At 41.1% G+C, this 20198-nt stretch overlaps 1 protein-coding gene across 2 annotated transcripts in view; it reads left to right on the forward strand.

Moving 5' to 3' along the window:
• Positions 1-20198, forward strand: part of ANKRD55 (ankyrin repeat domain 55) — a 92307-nt gene that overhangs the window by 50920 nt on the left and 21189 nt on the right. For both annotated transcript variants that reach the window (XM_019742963.2, XM_074328934.1), the window contains exon 7: positions 8755-8883. In XM_019742963.2, the coding sequence (XP_019598522.2) occupies positions 8755-8883 (129 nt within the window). The remainder of the gene's footprint in view (positions 1-8754; positions 8884-20198) is intronic.

Below are 20198 nucleotides of genomic sequence, written 5' to 3' on the forward strand. Positions count from 1 at the left end.
CAAAGCTAAATTCCCCTTTCAGACCTCCAAATATTTCCCAGTAAAGTGATGGTTCCCTGTTTTTCCCCACCCTGGGATGCCCCTGGCTGGTGGATATAATGAAAGTTGACACAGATCTTTCTAACAGTAGTACTTGTAACATGTTTTGGATAATATGTGGTAAGTGTTGGGAAAGTCTGATTCCTTCTCATGAAAAGTGACCTCTCTGAGGAGTTTCCCCCTGCTGATAAACCAGCATTCTGACCCTTGGCTTTTAAATGCAGAGCGCAGGGGCCTCAAAAAGGACACTTCCCACCAAGTGTTGCAGCTTCCTCTTTGGGCCATGTCACTGCATATCTGCATGTCTGAAACCAATTTGAAGCCAACTGCTAATGCTTGCCTGTGTTTTTCATTTTACGTAGATGTTTGTCATTGCTAATGTGAGCCAATTCATATAAACTTGGAAGGGTTAGAAGCTCTTTGCCATTCAGAAATAAGGACAATTCTGAAATGGAAAGAACATAGCCCAGGTTTTCTTTTTCATTCATTACCGTAGTGGAGTTCCTGTGTTTGGCTTCTCAGTGTTCTGAACAAGCAATCACCTATTTTCCTCCCCTCCTCAATATTTTTCCAGGGAGCTCCAAGCACAATGCAGTCTCCATTAAATATGAGGGGGTAACATTGAAGCATAGGCACACACACACACACACACACACACACACACGCACACACCCTGCTACAAAACAGGAAGCAAAAACCAGCAAAGGCAAAAGAAATGAGAGAAAAGGTAACTTAGTGCTGGTGAAACATTATGATTCCTGATGACAAGAGGAAAGAATAAGGCATATCCTTACATAGTTTGAATGAAATTATTTTCCAAGAGTAACTGAAGGACTCCCAAGCTTGTCACAATAATGGCTAAAGATTAAAGGATCAATTAGTAGAAATGCAAATCATTAAGTGATATATTAGATTGTAAACTAAAACTAAAGACTAGAGAGAGAGAGGACGAAGAAAGTGTATGTTTCTGAAACCATTCCAGAACTGCTCAAATAAAACAAAACGTGGTAGCACTTGATATCAGAGAGGTGAATATCATTTTAGAGGCTGTGCTGATCTGTGCTCAGTGACTTAAAATAGTTTCTTTGTATTACTAATTTTTACTTATATAATACATGAGCACATTTCCTTTTTAAAAATTTAAATATTACAAGTGATAGTAGGAAATCCTGGGTTACTTCCACCTCACCACCTTAGCCCCTGGGTAACCACTGTTTGATGTGTCTCTTTCCCAGTCTTTTATATATTGTCATAGACACTATGGAGTATAACATAAAAGGTATCATCACACTCTATCTGTTGTTCTACAACTTTGTTTTTTCACTCAAGGATATGTATGTCTTAGAGCTGTATTCATATTGATATCTATAGATCTGGCTCATTCCTTTTAATGGCTTCGTAATGTTTCACACTGTAGTACCCCCGCACCCCCCCCCCCCCCCGCCCCGCCATCGGCGGTTCCACTTTCTGAGGTTTCATTTACCTGCAGTTAACCGAGGCCCGAAAATATTAAATGGAAAATTCCCCAAATAAAGTTTTAAATGGTGCACTGTTCTGAGTAGCAGAATGAAATCTCACATCGTCCTGCTCTGGGACGTGAATCATCCCTTTGTCCAGTATCTCCATGCTGTATATGCACCTGCCCATTTGTCACTTAGTAGCTTTCTCCATTATCGGATGGGCTGTCTTGGTATCGCAGTGCGTGTGTTCAAGTAACCCTTGTTTTACTTAATAAAGTCACATTCACATAACTTTTCTTACAGCATATAATTGCTCTATTGTATTATTCGTTATTATTAACTGATCTCTTACTGTGCCTAATATATAAATTAACTCTTATCATAGATATACATGTATAGGAAAAAACATTTTATACACACATACATACACACACGTGTGCACACATGTGTGGGGGAGGTTCAGTATAATCTGTGGTTTCACATATCCACTGGCGGTCTTGGAACATATCCCCCACGGATAAGGAGGGATTACTCTACTATGAAAATACCTCTACTTATTTTTCTGAACAATTCCGTTGTCTCCAGTTTTTCACAACAAGCGCTATTCTAAGGAGTGTTCTTGTATCAGCCTCCTTGAGTATTTTTTATAAGCATTTCTCTAAAAGAAGAATTGTTGGGCAGTAGAGAGTATACATTTTTATTTTTAATACCCATGCCTGGTTGTTCTCCAATATAGCTGTATCAATTTATAGCTCCACCCACAGTGTAAAAGGGTGTTTGTTGTTGGTTTCCCATTGTTGGATTTTCTTGTTGTTGGGTTAATCTGCATATCCCTGATAACCAGTCAGATTGAGCATCTTTTCATAGGTATAACGATCATTTTAATATCTTCTTTGTGACTTGCCTGTTTAGATCCTTTTAGGTTTGGGTTGCTTGCCATTTTCTTATGAGTCATAGGTGTTTATTTTATATTTTGAACATTAATCCTTTGTTGGCTGTTGGGTTGCAAATATTTTTCAGTCCACTGCTTATTTTAGAACTGTTCATGATGTCTTTTCTTGTACAGAAATTTTACAATATGATATAATCAGAATGATCTTTCATATCTACTATTGTTTTTGCTTTTGGCATCTTTTTTAAAGACCTCCCCTGCCCTCAGGGACATGACTACACTATGATTTTAATTTATTACAAGTTTCTTTTTTAAATATGTGGTTCCATTTCTGAACTCTTTGTTCTGTTCCAGTGATCTGTTGGTTTTCGTTTTTTTCTCTTTCATTAACCACACCGCTTAATAAAGTGAAGCCATCCACACTGCAGAGTTTAGCACTGTTGGAAAAGGGAGATGGGTCAGATTGTCCTTTGTGCTTTTGTTCTTCTGAACGTCAGAGGACTCACTGACATAAAGAAAGGCTTTTCTACTGCAGCTACAGGGAGGTATCAAGTTGCTAGACTCCTGGAATTGAACCTCTCTCTCCTGCTCTCATTTTAGCTTTGATGGGAAGAACACCATGAAGAGGGGCTATGAGCTGTGGGCATCTGGGTTAGGACTTCACATTTATCCAGAGAAGCACTGTTAGGCACGGTATTTAGGATATATTGTTGATCCTACCTTAAATGCACATTCTGATTTAAGTAGAATGGCCTGGTAATCCAAAGTTCCGTTACAACAGCACTGGAGAAAACAAATCCAAGTTGCAAAAACAGATGTGAACATTTGGATATAATTCTTAGCACTGCATCCACTTATCACATACCTAAAATATAACCACAGGCAGAGATTGTACATACACTATAAAGGCAAAATGAAAAGAAACAGTCCCTGGGTTAAAACAGCTTTTTACTTTACAGTTAACAAGAGGTAAAATAATAGAACATTTTTTTTAAATGCTCCAGAATTTTTATCCTAAAAATGAACACTTCAAAAAATTAGAGTAGTCACTACTCCTAGGAGCACTCACTTCTTTCTCTCCTCAATCCCCCATAAGTCTCTCTGGAGGCAGACCATGTCTTTTTCATCTTGTACCCCATAGACTCCAGTACAGTAACTTGCCCATAGCAGATACATAGATAGATAGATAGATAGATAGATAGATAGATAGATAGATAGATAGATAATAGATAATTAAATGATTAAACTCAAGAAAAATTTGTGCATTTCTCTCTAAAAGTGCCATTCTGAAACCTTGAAGATTGCTAAGCACTTAATCAGATTTCTGATTCCAAAAACACAAAAGTTACAGTGGTTTTGGGAAAAAAAAGTTTTGAGAAGCTGATGGGACTTGTAAACCCTTAAGTGAAACTTGGGTAGCACAGGCTCTAGGCTCAGAATTACTCATCTGTACAAGAGCACTGTTGCAAAGCACCCCTGCTGCACCCCCACCAGTTCCAGCATCATGTAGTCCTATCAGCAATCTCGAAATGGATCCGAAGTCAACTAAAACTTACCATTTTCCTTTGCAACATGCTGGAGAGTTGTGTTCCTAACTGAATGTGAGTTACTCTTCATTCTTTGATCTAATACTTTTTGTTTTTCAAAAAAGTGAAATTCTACTGTTACCAGGACCATCTGGGTGTTTGTGGCAACAAATCTGCCAGTGATTCCTAGATTTTCAGCCCTTAGGTGTTTTGACGGTCCAATGAGTCCTCAGTGAAATCGCTGTGAGCAGCTGGTAGCAACACAGTTTGGATGCAGAGCTTACATTCAACAGACTGGTATTTTATACTCCTCGTGAGCCTTGATAACCTGCAATTCACTAATTCATTCTTCCTGTAAACATTTCTTGAACACCTACTGTGTGCTCGGTGAGGTGGGTTTACCATGGTCAATAAGCCCCAGCCTCATCCTTTAAGTGCATCACAGTTTAATCATGATCTGTGTCACTGCACAGATCACACATGTGTCACTCATGTGTCACTGCACAGGGCACATGCCAGTCGTCAAGCCTGAAGTCTGCTCCTTAAATGGCCACCAGCGTCCTAACAAAACACAACTATGTTGCCTGCCAGCTCAATAGAAGCTGAAAGAAGGAGAAGTAGGGAGTTGTAGAAAAAGTTCCTAAACAAAGTGTGTTGTGCGATACCAAGAGCTGTACTTGAGCTGATTTTGAAAATTTTGGTTTTCATATTACTCACTCTAAGAGGATTTAGTTTTGTCATTAGCCCAATTGAAAAAAATAGTAACAGGTAATTTCCATTGACTTGATTGAATATTTGCAACCTGTTTATATTGTAATATAAATATACAATGTATTTTTATATTATATGTATTATCATACATATTCAGAGAAGTAATAGAGTGTTTCATGTCTCGATTTGGGGCCATTTAGAGGATCAACAGTTTCTGACAGTGATCCCAAATCCCTGGATGGGGGTGGAGGAAAGGAGAATATATATATTTCAACACCTTACAAAAATATTTGCCAGCTGCACTTTTAGGAGGGGACTAGAAATAATGAGAAATGAAACAAATAATAATATAGGGTGACAATCCTTACACTAGTGAGAACCACCACTCTAGGAAGTGGGAAGACTCTAAATCCAGATAAAAGTCACAGAGAAAAGAATTTTCCAGCATCTGAGCTCATTTCCAAAATGAAAATCTACCAGCACGATGTGTGAAAAGAACAACTTTCCTCCAGAGTTGAAGAGACCTGGATTTGAATCCCAGTTCTGCCATGTACCCAGTCAATCGCCTTCGGCAAATTAATTAACTTGTCTGTGCTTCAGTTTCCTCACCTGTAATACTGCTAAAAATACCTTAGGATTATTGTAAATATTCTGTGAGGTAACATATAGGAAGCTTTTGGCACCAAGTAGGTATACAAAAAATGGTAGTGTTCCTCCTCCCCACCTCACTCCTTTCCCAAAGCATGCAAGAGTTGGTTGTTTTGGGTTTTGTTTTTGTTTTTGAAGAGAGGGGTTGTTGTTTTCAGAGACTAACTCTTTAAGCCTAGCAGCTGTGGTGAGGAGACAAGGATTAACAGTGCATAATCACAGTTTAATTCACAACCACATTCTCACACTGAATTCTCATATCACTAAATCATGTCTCTGGACATAGTGATTGCCATCTACCTCACTTGGAGCACTCATCAGAAATTCTAACAAGTTCCCATAGATGATTTGGTAACAATGATCCTATCAGGCGAGTTCATTTCTATAAAGGAGGAGTCATGTTCAGCCTTTCTTTTTTCTTTTTTTTTTTTTAATTAAAGTTTATTGGGGTGACAATTGTTAGTAAAGTTACATAGATTTCAGGTGTACAGTTCTGTATTACATCATCTATAAATCCCATTGTGTGTTCACCACCCAGAGTCAGTTCTCCTTCCATCACCATATATTTGACCTCCTTTACCCTCATCTACCACTCCCCTCCCCCTTTAACCTCTGGTAACCACTAAACTATTGTCTGTGTCTATGAGTTTTTGTTTCTTCATTTGTTTGTCTTGTTCTTTTGTTATTTTCAGTTTTATATACCACACATCAGTGAAATCATATGGTTCTCGATTTTTTCTGGCTGGCTTATTTCGCTCAGCATAATAATCTCAAGATCCATCCATGTTGTCGCAAATGGTACTATTTCATCTTTTCTTACCGCCGAATAGTATTCCATTATGTATATATACCACATCTTCTTTATCCAATCATCTATTGAAGGACACTTTGGTTTCCATGTCTTGGCCACTGTAAATAAAGCTGCAATGAACATTGGAGCACATATATTTTTATGGATAAATGTTTTCAGACTTTTTGCGTAAATACCCACGAGAGGGATTGCTGGGTCATATGGTGATTCTATTCTTAATTTTTTGAGGAACCTCCACACTGCCTTCCATAGTGGCTGCACCAGTCTGCATTCCCACCAACAGTGTATGAGGGTTCCTTTTTCTCTATAGCCTCTCCAACACTTGCTATTATTTGTCTTGTTGATGATAGCCATTCTGACTGGGGTGAGGTGATATCTGTCTTTCTTTGTGTGTATGATTTTAAAAAGTAAGTCAAATTTTATAAAAGCAAAAAAATTCAATCAAGAACAGCAGTGAAATGTCATTCATTCGTTTAGTAAGTATTTATTTAGCATGTACAATGTGCTTGGAACTTCTCTAGGCTCCAGGGATTCAGAGAGGCAGACAAGGGCCTGCCCTCATGAAGCTTACACTTCAGTAACTTCAAAATTGTCTTGATGGCTTTAATCCTGGAAATTGGTAGCACTTCATGATGAAACCAATGACTGAAACAAATGCAACTCAGCACTTGAAAGGGGAAATCCATGCATAATAAAAGAATCTGATTCCCTTGAGTTAAGATTTCTAACTCCAGTGGGCCAAATTAAAAATGAAGAGGACCCACTGAAATGCATTGAACTATTCTGAATCACGAGTAAATGGTCAACTGATGGGATAAGAACAAAGAAGTTCCATTGCTTTTAGAACAGCATTCTTTTCCATATGGAACCAATTTCTTGAAATATCCTCAAGAGTATCTCTGGAGGCTCAGTGTTCAATGACTGAAACTTGAAACTTGAAAGCAGCCCATTATTCAATGATTTAGAATATGGAACTGATCAAGGGGATTTAACATTTAACCCCAGTGCCCCAACAAACCCCAAACCCTAGATTCAGTTCCATGCTCACTCATGGACTTGTGGACTTCTCTAGAGCTGTTTCCTCTTTCATAAAATGAGGAGAATGACACCGTCAACATTGGCTAACTGCTATAGCAAACAACTCAAAACCTCAGGGTCCTGACACAAAACAAGCTTATTTCATAGTCCAGTGCTGGTTGACGAGGTGGCCCTGTTCTAGCTGATCAATCAGAGTCCAGGTTTTTCAATCATATAGTTTCAGCCTTGTCCTTCTCTGCATTTGGTTGTCAGATAAGAAAAGAGAATGCATGCAAGACCACATGGGTTTTGTTTTCTAGGCAGAGAGGGATTCCATTCCTTCCATCTTTTTGCCCATGTGGCAGTGGTCAGGATTCAGTCTCATGTCCACACCTGTCTGCTGGAGGCTGGGGAATGCAGACTGTGTGGCCCTGGAGGAAGAGGAAACAGAGGTTGGTGAACTCGTAGTAGACTTCACCGTGAGACTTAATGCAGATGATTGTTTGGTGGATTAAGTGAGACAATACACATAGGAACTCATAAAGACCTCTGGATCAATAAATATTATAACCCTGGGATATTAGCCCTGCACTTCTAACTAGGCTGAGGCCCATCTCTTCTGCTCAGCTCATCGTGGATGGAGCAAAGAAGGCTAAGGTAGTCACTCTTCCCTTTATAGTATCTGCAGAGATGAATATAAAAAGAAAAGCTTTAAAGCTGCCCACACTCTTTGCCCCTTTACCATAATCTAGCGTCATGTTAGATATATTTCATGTAATTGACAGGTGTGGGCAAGGAGAAGAGGCCATCAGACTTCATCTTAGTAAATGATGCCAAAGGGGTGTGACCATAAGCTCTGAAAGAAACTGGGATTCACCAGATTGACTCATCCAGATCTGTTCTCCAACCTGCCACAGAGTGATTTCTTCTCAGCAGTGTAAATCAGATCATGTCAACATCTGCTTAAAACCCTTCAACTGTCTCTCCATTGACTTTAGAATAAAATCCAAATGCCTTATACAGGGTCAGTATCCCCATCCCATACTCCCTGCCTTCCTCTCCGAACTCATCTCACGTGGCTCTCCTCTTGTCCTCATTCATTCATTCATTCATTCATTCAACAGCTATTTCTCTAATCTCTGCTGTAGTCACTGGGGAAACTTCAATAAAACAATGCCCCGTCCCCGTGATGGGAGATGGTGTCCTTGCGTGCCTCCAGTGACAAGGGCTTGCCCGCATGACCTGCTGCTTGCCAAGCTTGCAGAGGCCCATGCGGAACAGACACTGCCCGTGTGGTTATTCTGTCACAGCACTCCGTGTGTGTTCCTCATTGCATTCAGCAGTCTGGAAAATCCTTTGGCTCGTTCCTGTGTATTTATGATCTGTCTTCCTCTATCACAGTGCAATTCCCATGAAAGCAAGGATCTCGTTTATCTTATTGACTGTAGTATCCTCAACACTTGTTTGCCTAGCACAAAGCAGAAGCTCAATAAATATGTGTTGAATGAATGATTTGAGGGATGAATGAACTGACAGGCAGCAACCAACCTATCTGGTGATGGCCCTCTGGCCAGGGGAAAAAGTATGAGCTCTGTTTTCCTCCCGGATAGCCTGTGTTCATCTCTGTCCCCTCTGATTTTGATTTTGTAGGGAATGACACCACTGCACTGGGCAGCTTTCCACAACCAGCCTCAGCATACCCAAATGCTGCTGAAGAAGGGGGCAGACCCCACCCTTGTGGATAAAGACTTTAAAACAGCTCTCCACTGGGCAGTGCAGGTAAGGACGTATCTCAAGTTTGAATGGTCTAAAGCAGTGTTAATAAGGCTCTATGTCAGACAATAGGAAAGGAATCAGCAAAGGTACAGCCTTAGTATTGATACGCAGTTTGTATGTATGACAGAGCAGGTAAGATGCATGGTACTCTCCTTCTCTCCGTTCGTATCCAGAGGGCCAAGAGCCAGCCTGTCACTTTGGAGAGTTTGGGTGCATCAGTTGTTGATAAGAAACTCTGCCAAGATACAGAGCAGGAGGAGTGATAGAATATCAGGCAGAACCTGCCTTAGCTGTTTTACACACACACACACACACACACACACACGCACGCATGCACACGTACACACATACACACACCTTCCTCACTGTCTCTCTTTATCTCAATGCTTGTCACTGGCTCATAGTACCCCAGGATAAACCAAAGATTGACTAGGAAAATTCGTTCATGGTCTTTGGGCCATGGCTCTCTTCTTCCTTCCAAATCTTCTAAAGCAGAGTAATCCCTGAATCCTATGCTGAACCATGAAAATCGTGGCTCATGACCCTACCTCACTATCTTCAAAGGGAGTCTATATGAGAACACACCACCGAAGAAATCAGAATAGACCCCAGAAGTCTGCAGTCCAAAGACGGGAAAACTGAGAACAAAGTGAAAGAATGACCATAGCTAACATTTCTTGAAGTGCTTTCTATTTTGAAGGGGAGTGACTAGCTAAGAGTCATCTATTCTGTTCCTCAGAGGAAAGCGGTACTAGTCTCCTTTGAGAAAACTGCCAGCCTTTTCTGTCTTTCGATGCCTCACATAAACATCCCCACTGTTTATTTCCATCAGCCCAATAAGGGCACCCCTGCTGAACTGGATCCTTGCGAGAGAAGTTTCTGCCCACCCTGATGGTGGTTTCACTCAGGTGTTTTCATGTGCCACGCACGGTAAGATGGGCACCTGGCACTTTCAGGGTGACAAATGTGCCTGAGATCAGGGGAAAAGAGAAGTGATTTGAAAACTGCTCTGTTTTTGTCTTCCCAATCTTGGCTTCAGTTACTCTGCACCATCGCCAGCCCTGGGCAAAACTGAAGTGAGCCAGACTTGTTTTTGTCATCTCCACCTGCCCTTAGCACCCTCCTACATACTTTCAGTATCTAATCGCCCTCCCTGCCCCCCTCACACCGGTCCCTGGCCAGGGCCCAGTCCTGCGGCTGGTCAGAGGTCACCACCATAGCAGTGGCCCCAGTGGCCACCTGGCTGGGGATCCAAGAAGTGTCCCATGTGTGCCGGTTCTTAGCTTAGGTGAGAGTGGTGAGAATCAAGCATTTTCTGTATATTCACTCTCTGATACTACCCCTGCCTTCTGCTGCCATAGATCTGGGATGGGGCTCACATATGTGCATTTTGGAAAATTTCCCCAGGTAATTCCGACCAACATGCTGCTTCTGCTTCCCATTCCTCCACCCCACCCCCAATTTAGAGCTGCTGCTTTACACCTGGCCCTGATATGGAACAATCATCAGTGCTTGTAAAATGATAGATGTCCAGACCCACTCCAGACCTTCTCAGTTGGGCTTTTTGGGGGATGGGAATCCCTGTTCTGATCCACAAAGAGGCAGTTTGGCAAACCCAAAAGACCAATGTACTCGACTCAGAAGATCTGAGTTTGCATTGACAGACCTGGCTTTCATCTGAGAAAAATCACCAGTAACTGTTTGGCTTAACTATCAGTGTCTCTTTGGGATATGAATGAGACTGTGCATATGACAGTGATATGTACTGTTTCCCCGAAAATAAGACCTAGCCATACAATCAGCTCTAATGCGTCTTTTGGAGCAAAAATTAATATAAGACCCGGTCTTATTTTACTATAATATAGGACAAAGGTATAATATAATATAGTATAATATAATACAATACAATAATGTAATACCAGGTCTCATATTAATTTTTGCTCCAAACGACACATTAGAGCTGATTGTCGGCTAAGTCTCATTTTCAGGGAAACACAGTAGTGATCTATGTAATTGGAAGAGATAACTATTTTTATTATGGTTCCTGATTTCTTCCATGTCAGCATGGTTATCTTACCCACATCTTCATTTTTTTCTCTCTACTAAATTATATAGATTTTAACCAGCTACATTGATTTCACTCATGTCTGCACATTAGAATCAGCTGAAGAGTTTTAAAACAATACTGATATCCAGATCCCCCACCCTTAGATTTTCAGTCAGTTGTTGTGGGGTGAAACCCAAGCATCACTATTTTTCTTTTCTTAAAAAGATTTTTCTTAAAATATAGCTAACATACAATATTATATTAGTTTCAGGTGTACACCATAATTATTCAACATTTATATACCTAAAGTGATCAGCATGATAAGTCCAGCAACCATCTGACACCGTACCACTCTATCACAATATTATTGACTATATTCCTGATGCTGTACATTACATCTCCATGACTTATTTGTTTGATACCTGGAAATTTGAACCTCTTATTCCCCTTCACCTTTTCCCCTCCTTTTTAATTTTTTTAATTACACTTGACATTCAATATTATATTAATATTATATTAATTTCAGAAGTACAGCATAGTAGTTAGATATTTATATAATTTAAGACATAATCCCCTACCCACCTGGCACTATAAATAGTTATTACCATATGATTGACTATATTCCCTATGCTTTACTTTACATCCCCATGACTGTTTTGTAGCTACCAAATTGTAGCTACCCTTCACCTTTTCACCCTGTCCCCTAACTTCTCTCTCTCCCATCTATCACCCCAATAAATCTAGTACCTATCTGACACCATAAACAGTTATTCCAATATTATTGACTATATTCTTACATCCTCACGACTACTTTGTAACAACCAATTTGTACTTCTTAACCCTTTCCCTTTTTCTCCCATCCCCCTAACCCCCCTCCCATCTGGCAACCATCAAATTGTTCTCTGTATCTTTGAGTATGTTTCTGTTTTGTTTGTTTTGTTCTTTAGATTCCACATATAAGTGAATCACATTGCCTATGTCTTTCTCTGTCTGACATACTCCCTTCAGTACAATAACCTCCAGGTCCATCAATGCCATTGCAGATGGCAAGAACCCATTCCCTTCCATAGCCAAGCAATATTCCATTGTATATATGTATCACCTCCTCTTTATCCCTTCATCCATAGATGGACACTCAGGCTGCCTCTAAATCCTGGCCATTGTAAGCAATGCTGCAATGAACATATGGATGCACACATCAACTCAAAGCAGCATTTTGGTTTCTTCAGATAAATACCCAGAAGTGGGATTACTGGGTCTCTTGTAATAGCCTTTGTTTTAAAGTCTGATTTGTCTGGTATAAGTATTTCTACCCCAGCTTTTTTCATTTTTTTCTATTTCCATTTTCATGAAATACCATTTTTGCATCCCTTTACTTTCAGTCTGTATGTGTCCTTTGATCTGAAGTGGGTATCTTATAGGCAGCATATGTAATGGTCTTGTTTTCTTATCCATTCAGCCACCTTATATTTTCATTGGAGCATTTAATCCATTTACATTTAAAGTAATTGGTAGCAGATATGTAGTTTTTGCCATTTACTATTCATATTTTTTATCTTTTTCTGTCTTAAAGTCCCTCTAACATTCCTTGTAATACTGGTTTGGTGGTGTTGAACGTTAGCTTTCTCTTGTCTGGGAAATTCTTTATCTGTACTTCAATTCTAAATGATAGCTTTGCTGGGTAGAGTAATCATTGTTGTAGGTCTTTGCTTTTCATCTCTTTGAATATTTTGTGCCAATTGCTTCTGGCCTACAAAATTTCTGTTGAAATGTCATCTAGAAGTCTTATGGGAGCTCCTTTGTAGGTAACTAACTGCTTTTTTTCTTGCTGCTTTTAAGATTTTGTCTTCAACCTTTGGCATTTTAATTGTAATGTGTCTTGGTGTGGGCCTCTTTGAGTTCATCTTGTTTGGAACGCTCTGTGCTTCTGGGCTTGTATGTCTATTTCTTTTACCAGGTTGTGGAAGTTTTCTGTCATTATTTCTTCAAATAGGTTTTCAATGACTTGCTTTGTCTTGTCTCCTTCTCATACCCCTTTGATACAAATGTTGGTACACTTGATGTGGTCCCAGAGGCCCCTTAAACTATCCTCATTTTTTTTATTTTTTCTGGTCTTATTGAGTGTTTTCTGCTACCTTCTAAATCACTGATTTGATCCTCTGTTTCATCTAATCTACTGTTGATTCCCTCTAACATGTTCTTCATTTCAGTTATTGTGTTCTTTATTTTTGACTGGTCCTTATTTATGTTTCCTATCTCTTTGTTGAAGTTCTCTCTGAGAGCAGTGAGCATCTCTGTAACCAGAGTTTTGAACTCTGCATCTGGTAGATTGCTTGTCTCCATTTTGTTTAGTTCTTTTTCTGGAGCTTTGTTCTGTTCTTTCATTTGGGAAATGTTTCTTTGTCCCCCGATTTTGGCTGCTTCCCTGTGTTAGGTAGGACTGCTATATCTCCCAGTCTTGGTAGAGTGATCTTATGTAGTAGGTGTGCTGTGGGACCCAGTGGCACAGTATCCCTTGTCACTTGAGCCAGGTATTCCAGGTATGTCCTTTGTGGGGGTTGTGTGTGCCTTCCTACTGTAGTTGAGCCTTGGCTGCTGCTTGTATGTCAAGAGGAGGGATTGACCATCAGGCTAATTGGTTGTGAGGACTGGCTGTGACTACAGTGGAGGAGCTGTTGTGTAGGGGCTGACTCTACAGAGCAGGATTCGCTTTAGCAGGTCCTTGGTACCTTCCCAGTCAGCCCTTTGGGTGTATTGTCCTGGGAAGCAGCTGGGTTATGCTCTTGCTCGGTCTGAAGCTGGCCACCAGACGTGTGGCCCTGGAGCATCCTGTGAGGGTACCTGCCACAGGCCAAGTTCAGTCACAGCCTGTGCCCTGTCTGGAGCCATCTGATATGAACCATAAAGAGTCTACAGATGGTCTGCACCTGCAATGAGCTTGGAGGTGCCTTGAGAGGCCAAGCTGTAAACTGAGGCCAGCTGCCACTATTGCTGGGCTTGGGGCTGTTCAGCAAGAGGTACAGGATACAGCAAAGCCAGATGCTGCTTGTTTGGGTTTTGTGAACCTTTGACGGTTTTAGGAAAGTCCACAGCATAAGCCAAGAGAGATTGATTGGATGGAAAAGCCATTTGAAGCAGCTTGGGTGTGCCTGAAAGTTGGGTGGGGCAAAGTCTCAGGGAATCACCAGGGCGGGGCAGACAAATCGTGTTAGCCAGGTCAATGGAAACTCAGATATGGCAGCTGCCTGTGTCTGCAGGCCAGGATGGGGGAGAGCAACAAAGAAACAATGGGTTCTACCAACACTTCTGTTTTGGAGAAAGCTGCCTCTCCAGCCCTTACCTTGCAGCCAAACAACTTAGTTCCTTCCCATATGTCCCTGGTGCCTTTCTAGCTGCTGCCCCAGTCCTGGAGCTGGAGCTAAGAGGGAATGAGTCTGTCAGTGAGTGAGTCTGTCAGCGACTAAGTCTGCACAGGCCCTTTAAGAGGAACTCCAGCTGGCATCTGTCCCACTCAGTCACAATCTCCCCTGGTTTTCATAGCCAGAAGTTATGGTGACTTCTCTCCCTGGTACTGGAACGCTGGACTGGGGAGCTTCCTGTGGGGCTGGGACCCTTTGCTCCTCTGAAGGGAAACCTCCACAGTTGAGATATCCCTCTTGATTTTTAAAGGTCTCACGAGGTTGTGGGACGAACCCAGTCAGCGTCTCTGTCCCTCTACCAGTCTAGAGGTGGCTTCCTCTGTATGTCCTTAGAGGTAGCACTTTCGTTCAGTTAGACTTCAGGCAATTCTCAATGATGGTTGTTCTGTAGTTTTGTCATAATTTTGATGTGGTGATGAAAAGAGGCAAGCACAGTGTTTACCTACTCCACCATCTTGACTGGCTGATATTTTTCAAAGCGTCCCCTCCCCCCAGGAGATGTAATATGGAACTAGGGTTAAAAACCACTATGATAAATTAATTCATATTGATTGGTGCTAAAACCCTATCTAGCCCTACCCAAAATATTTGCATTTTGACCATGATTTTGTATAAACATAATGCCTCACTCATTTTTATATTCAATCATTTAATAAATATTTATTGAGCACCAACTGTGTATCTGGCATTAAGGGTAAAAAGATTAACAAGATGAGTCTCTTCAATAACCCCTACAACTGTATATAATATTGTATGTGTGGATATGTGAATCTGTTACATATACTTTTCTGAGGAAGGAATCTGCAACTCTCTTCAATTCCTCAATGAGGATTGGTGACTACCCCCAAAAGGTTAAGAATCACAACTTTGGGAGGAACCATGTGCCCTCTCCCTCCCTGTGGTTAGTAGTAAAATTCAGAAGTGGTGTGTTCTGCCCTTTACACTGCAAAGAAAACTAAGGGTAATTCCAAATGTCAGCTGAAACCATAATTACACTTGCCTACTTTCACCTTCTTATTCATTTACTGTGCTTCCCCGAAAATAAGACCTAGCTGGACCATCAGCTCTAATGCGTCTTTTGGAGCAAAGATTAATACAAGACCCGGTCTTATTTTACTATAATATTTTACTAAAATATATTATAATGTAATATAATAATATAATATAATACCAGGTCTTATATTAATTTTTGCTCCAAAAGATGCATTAGAACTGATGGTACAGCTTGGTCTTATTTTGGGGGAAACATGGTATAACGTAGGACCAGCATTGTGTTCCTTTTAAAGTTTTTCCACATGCATAAGTCTATTTCCCATTGTCATTTATTCCTTTCACCAAACTTCCTGCTTTTCTCTAGGACCAGATGAGAACACATTTAAAGCTATAGCACTTTGAAATAAAAAACATTCTGTATTTGACCCAAATAACCAAAGTAGTAAAGATTTGAAACGTTGAATCCACAAAGTAATCTAAGTTCAACTTCTGCCAGTGAGAGGGGCAAGTATTTACTGCCCCTCAACTCTCACCACTAGCTCCTGTCTCCACTTATTAGAAAATATGTTTATTTGAAATCTTTCTCAGCAGTACTTTTTTTTGTTGTTGTTTTCAGTGCATTTTTCCAGGGATGGTAGGAAGAAAAGAACTACACTAGTATAAAACAGCTATTTCATGTTTCTTCATTCAGTATGTGATTAAGGAAATTAAACACACACACTTAAACACACACACTCACACATTCACACTCACACTCACACATAAACCCTTATAGATATTGAATATAACCTATCAAGCCCCTAGTGCCTGAGACTGGTTTGGATAAGCATGGAATCTTCCTTCTTCCTAAGGCCATCATGATCTGTGGTCAACTGATTGAATTGTGGTGTCAAACATTTTATAAATATACTTTAACCCTAAATATATTCAGAATGCCAAAGGATATTTATAAATGTCATATACTATAGATCTAGTTCATAAGGGTAAAAATCCTTAAAGCTGGAAGGGACCACATTCAATCATTTAGTCCAACCCCTCAGTTCACAGGTGGAGAAACTAGTACATGGGGAGGTTGTCTTTGCCCAAGTACACCCAGCACCCATGCAGGTATCCAGCACCCACCCAGGCCACATGACTCCCAGTGCTTGATAAAAGGAAGACTACAAAACCACATAAGCCCAAAGTAAACAAAGAAAAAGTCACATTTATGAAATCCATTACCCTGGGAGCAAAGACTGATCTGTTTAGAAAACTGGACTCCTGAAGGGTAACCCAGGTTTAATGGGCGTGCATGTGTCAGCTCCTAAGTGCACAGTCGTGGAGATGAAGGGGGTGGGGGTGAAGAAGAAAAAATGAGGACTCGCCTAGAAGTAAACACAGGTAAAGAAAGAGGTAAAAAGATAATAAATGGGGGGAGGTAATGGGGAAAAGAGACAGAAGCTGAAAAGGATGAATAAAATTCTGTTCTGATTGGCTTTGACCATAGTTTGTAAGACTTGTTTTACTCATTTATTTGTTCATTGTTCAGCAAATATTTATTGAGAGTTATGTTTTGTTACGCTGCATCTCAGCAGAAACATTCCCAGTCATAGGTTTGACAAGGACAATGCAGAGATATCATCCCAGAGAACTTCATCTTAACCAGACAGCGAGAAGGAGAAACTAGACCCTTTCTACACACGACTACAGCAAAAAGATTTTTTTTTCTAAAATAAGCATTAGGACATCAGTGAAATGAAGTAGTTTAGCAGCTGAGAGTCACCATACCTCATACCTCCCACCTCCCATTTCTATCTTCCACTTGTTCTCCATGGGAGTCAACTCCAGGTTTGGGGGTATAATGGCCCTGGAGTCAGGCCAAGCAGAAAGCTTGCATCCAAAGGGGCAAACATGAAGATGGTTTAGACCCCAAGCCAGGATACTGGGTACTTTCTCTCTTGATTTGCCCCAGACCCTCAACTCTCTGATGTTCGTGCTGAGCAGACTAGTAGATCTTCCCCTCTAGCTCCCTCCCCACCTGACGTTTCTGGTGCCAGCTGAAATGATGGGCCGGTGTGCTTCTCACATCACAAAACCACCCAGCCCTCTAAGAGGACCGTGTGGCCTAAAACCCTAGCCTCTGCTTTATATAGTCACCATCCTGGGACAAGTGATGCAAACAGGCCCCTACTTCCGAGAGAAGAAGGAGATTGGAGTTCCCTGCAAGAAGAAGCCTCCATAGAACTAATTCCCCAGAAATGTTAACAAATAACCACTAGTCCTAAATCGCCCACTGAGACTCCTTGGAATAAAGGAGTGGAATAAAGTCACCTAGAATAAAAAGGGTCCACAATCAGGATATTGAAATCTTGTTTTTTATAAGTCTATCTGTAACAAAGCTATTATACATTAATTCAGCATCCTTTGTGACAAGGCTCCTTATAACTTCCCCTCCCTCATAAGGTGTAAAGAGAAAATGACTAGGACTCAGTAGTTCCCAGCAGCTCTCAGAGTACATGAAGGCAACTGTATTGCCTGTGGACTAAAACAAAACAAATACAACAAAAAATAAATAAATAAACAAACAAACAAACAAACAAATAAATAAATCCACAGTCCTAATCTGGTCACCCAGTGTAGAATTCTAGAGCTCCATGAGAATAGGATCTATACACTGTTGTTACTTCCCCTATTGAATGACATTCCTACCAAATGGAAACCCATTCTTCATTCTTCCTAAGGGCACTTCTGGGCATCATCTCATTTCTTCTTCCCTGGTGCTTCTTTTCTCTGTGACTGTCCCTGGCCTCCCAGGCCTAGAGCCTACCTTTGGCTGACACTCAGCCCAGCTTGCCAAGAAGGGAATGCTGTTACCAGGAGACCGCAGAGATGGCCGCAGCTCACAAACTAATGCTTTCCAGGGCTCTCTCAAATTCTTGTGAGGATGCACCATGGCAAACCCTCTAGGAGAGGCTTTTAAAGTACCTAATACTTAACTCTAAAAAAGGTTTCTGTTGGTGAGGCACACATCCTTGTACTAATGTAGCCAGTCTAAATAGCAGTTTTCACTTTCATTCCCCCAGTATGAACGTGCAGAATCAAATAAACAGACTGTTCCTTTAATCAGAGACAGGATGGTGGAGTAGTGAAGTGTAAGGGCTCTGCAGACACACTCTTAATCGTGGCTCTGCCACTTCTTGGCTGTGACCTTGGGCAAGTTACTTAATCCCTCTGAGCCTCCATGTTCTCCTCTACAACACGGGTATAAGAGTTCCTACCTTGTGGGGTTATTGCCAGAATTAAATGAGTGAGTACATGGAAATGCGTGGAACAGTGCTGGGCACAGAATATTTACTCATTAAATGTAGCTATCACTATTATTCCTGGAAGAATCTTCTTATAAAGGAAAAGAAAATACAATGATAATGTTATAAGTGAGAGCCAAGTATAGAGGCAAGGAATTTTATGGAAAATTCAGGAGAAAAGGCATTTTGGAGGAAAAGGGTAAGGTGTGGGAGGGTCTTCACTTATCCAGAGAAGCTGTGCAATGTTCCAGTCCGAAGGCAGCTGACTGGGACTGGCTAGTTGGTCAGGATCCCAGAAGAGGCAGACTCAGGGACCCTGGGCTGCAGCCCCTAATTCAGTTTGCTAATTCCAAAATGGCTTCTCTGAGGGTCAGGTGAGAAGGCAGGAAGAGCGAATACAAGGAGTAGGGTTTTGTTTTTTCCATCTGTGCTTGATGCTCCCTCTTCCATTACAGTGCATTTTGCCCTTTTAACCACCTTGGTAACCTGAACTCCTTTGCTCTTGCACAAAATTGTGAACAAAATTAATTCATTGAGATGATACTCTTTTTGCTTCTATTTTCTTTCTCGAATGACTAGCACTTTTTAAAAGGGGATTGAGGGTGTCTTGATTGTTTCAAATATATTTCAGACCCCTTCAAAATATGTTCAAGTAATATCAGGGGAAAGAATCTTAGAAAAATGGATGAAGTAGGCATAAAAACTAAGATGTGTTTAGTGTAGCCGACTATCGATGGCAGGAATGCCATAGAACTTAACCAACGGATCCAAATTATTTTAAGTCATTGGTACACAAAAGAAGGAAGGAGGAAGAAAGAGAATGTAAGAGGAAAGGTGAGAGGCAGAGAGGGAATAATGTTATAGGCAGGGACAGCTTTATGGGCGTGCGACCAATACAGTCATAGAGGGTCCCATGCTCAGAAGGGAGCCCTGTGCTTGGGGTACAATGCTCTGTGGTCACCATCTGGAAAGTCTTAAAATTATATCTTTGAATTTGTGTTTTGTAAGTGAAGTCTGATTGGCGCCATGGAGCCTCAGCTCACAGTCCTATCTCCCTGCCTCCCTGGCACAGACTCAGGGAGGGTGGGGAAAAGCACATGCAGAGTCACAAAATGGGGCCCCGGTCACCTCTGAAGGTTTGCACTTGTGGTAAGAATCCCCAACCCAAGGGAGCACAACACTCAATAGGAAATAAAAATCACCATGAAAGGTCAAGAATAGCAAGTGAAAATCACTGACAGGTTACGAGAGACACCATGGAGGAAAGGAATAATTTTTTCTCTGCTATGTGAACAGGAGACTGCACATTTTCATTGTGTCCTGGACCCCACAAATTATTTAACTGGCCCTGGTTGTAGCATTTAACATCCATTCAGCACTCCTCCTGGAGTTCAAAGTTAAGAGCTTTAAGTGACCCCTGGCCCTTGGTCCTGCAAGAGGTTTCAGGACCTGGGGTCAGCTGCTGCTGTCTTCTGATACAGTGGAGGCACATGCAGGGCTCAGTATGTGAAGGTTCACTGTGAAGTCAGTGGCAAGCTGAGTAACAGGATATCCGGAGAACCATAGGTGCAAACG

This window comes from Rhinolophus sinicus, linkage group LG03, assembly GCF_036562045.2.
Source record: "Rhinolophus sinicus isolate RSC01 linkage group LG03, ASM3656204v1, whole genome shotgun sequence".
Taxonomy (NCBI): domain Eukaryota; kingdom Metazoa; phylum Chordata; class Mammalia; order Chiroptera; family Rhinolophidae; genus Rhinolophus; species Rhinolophus sinicus.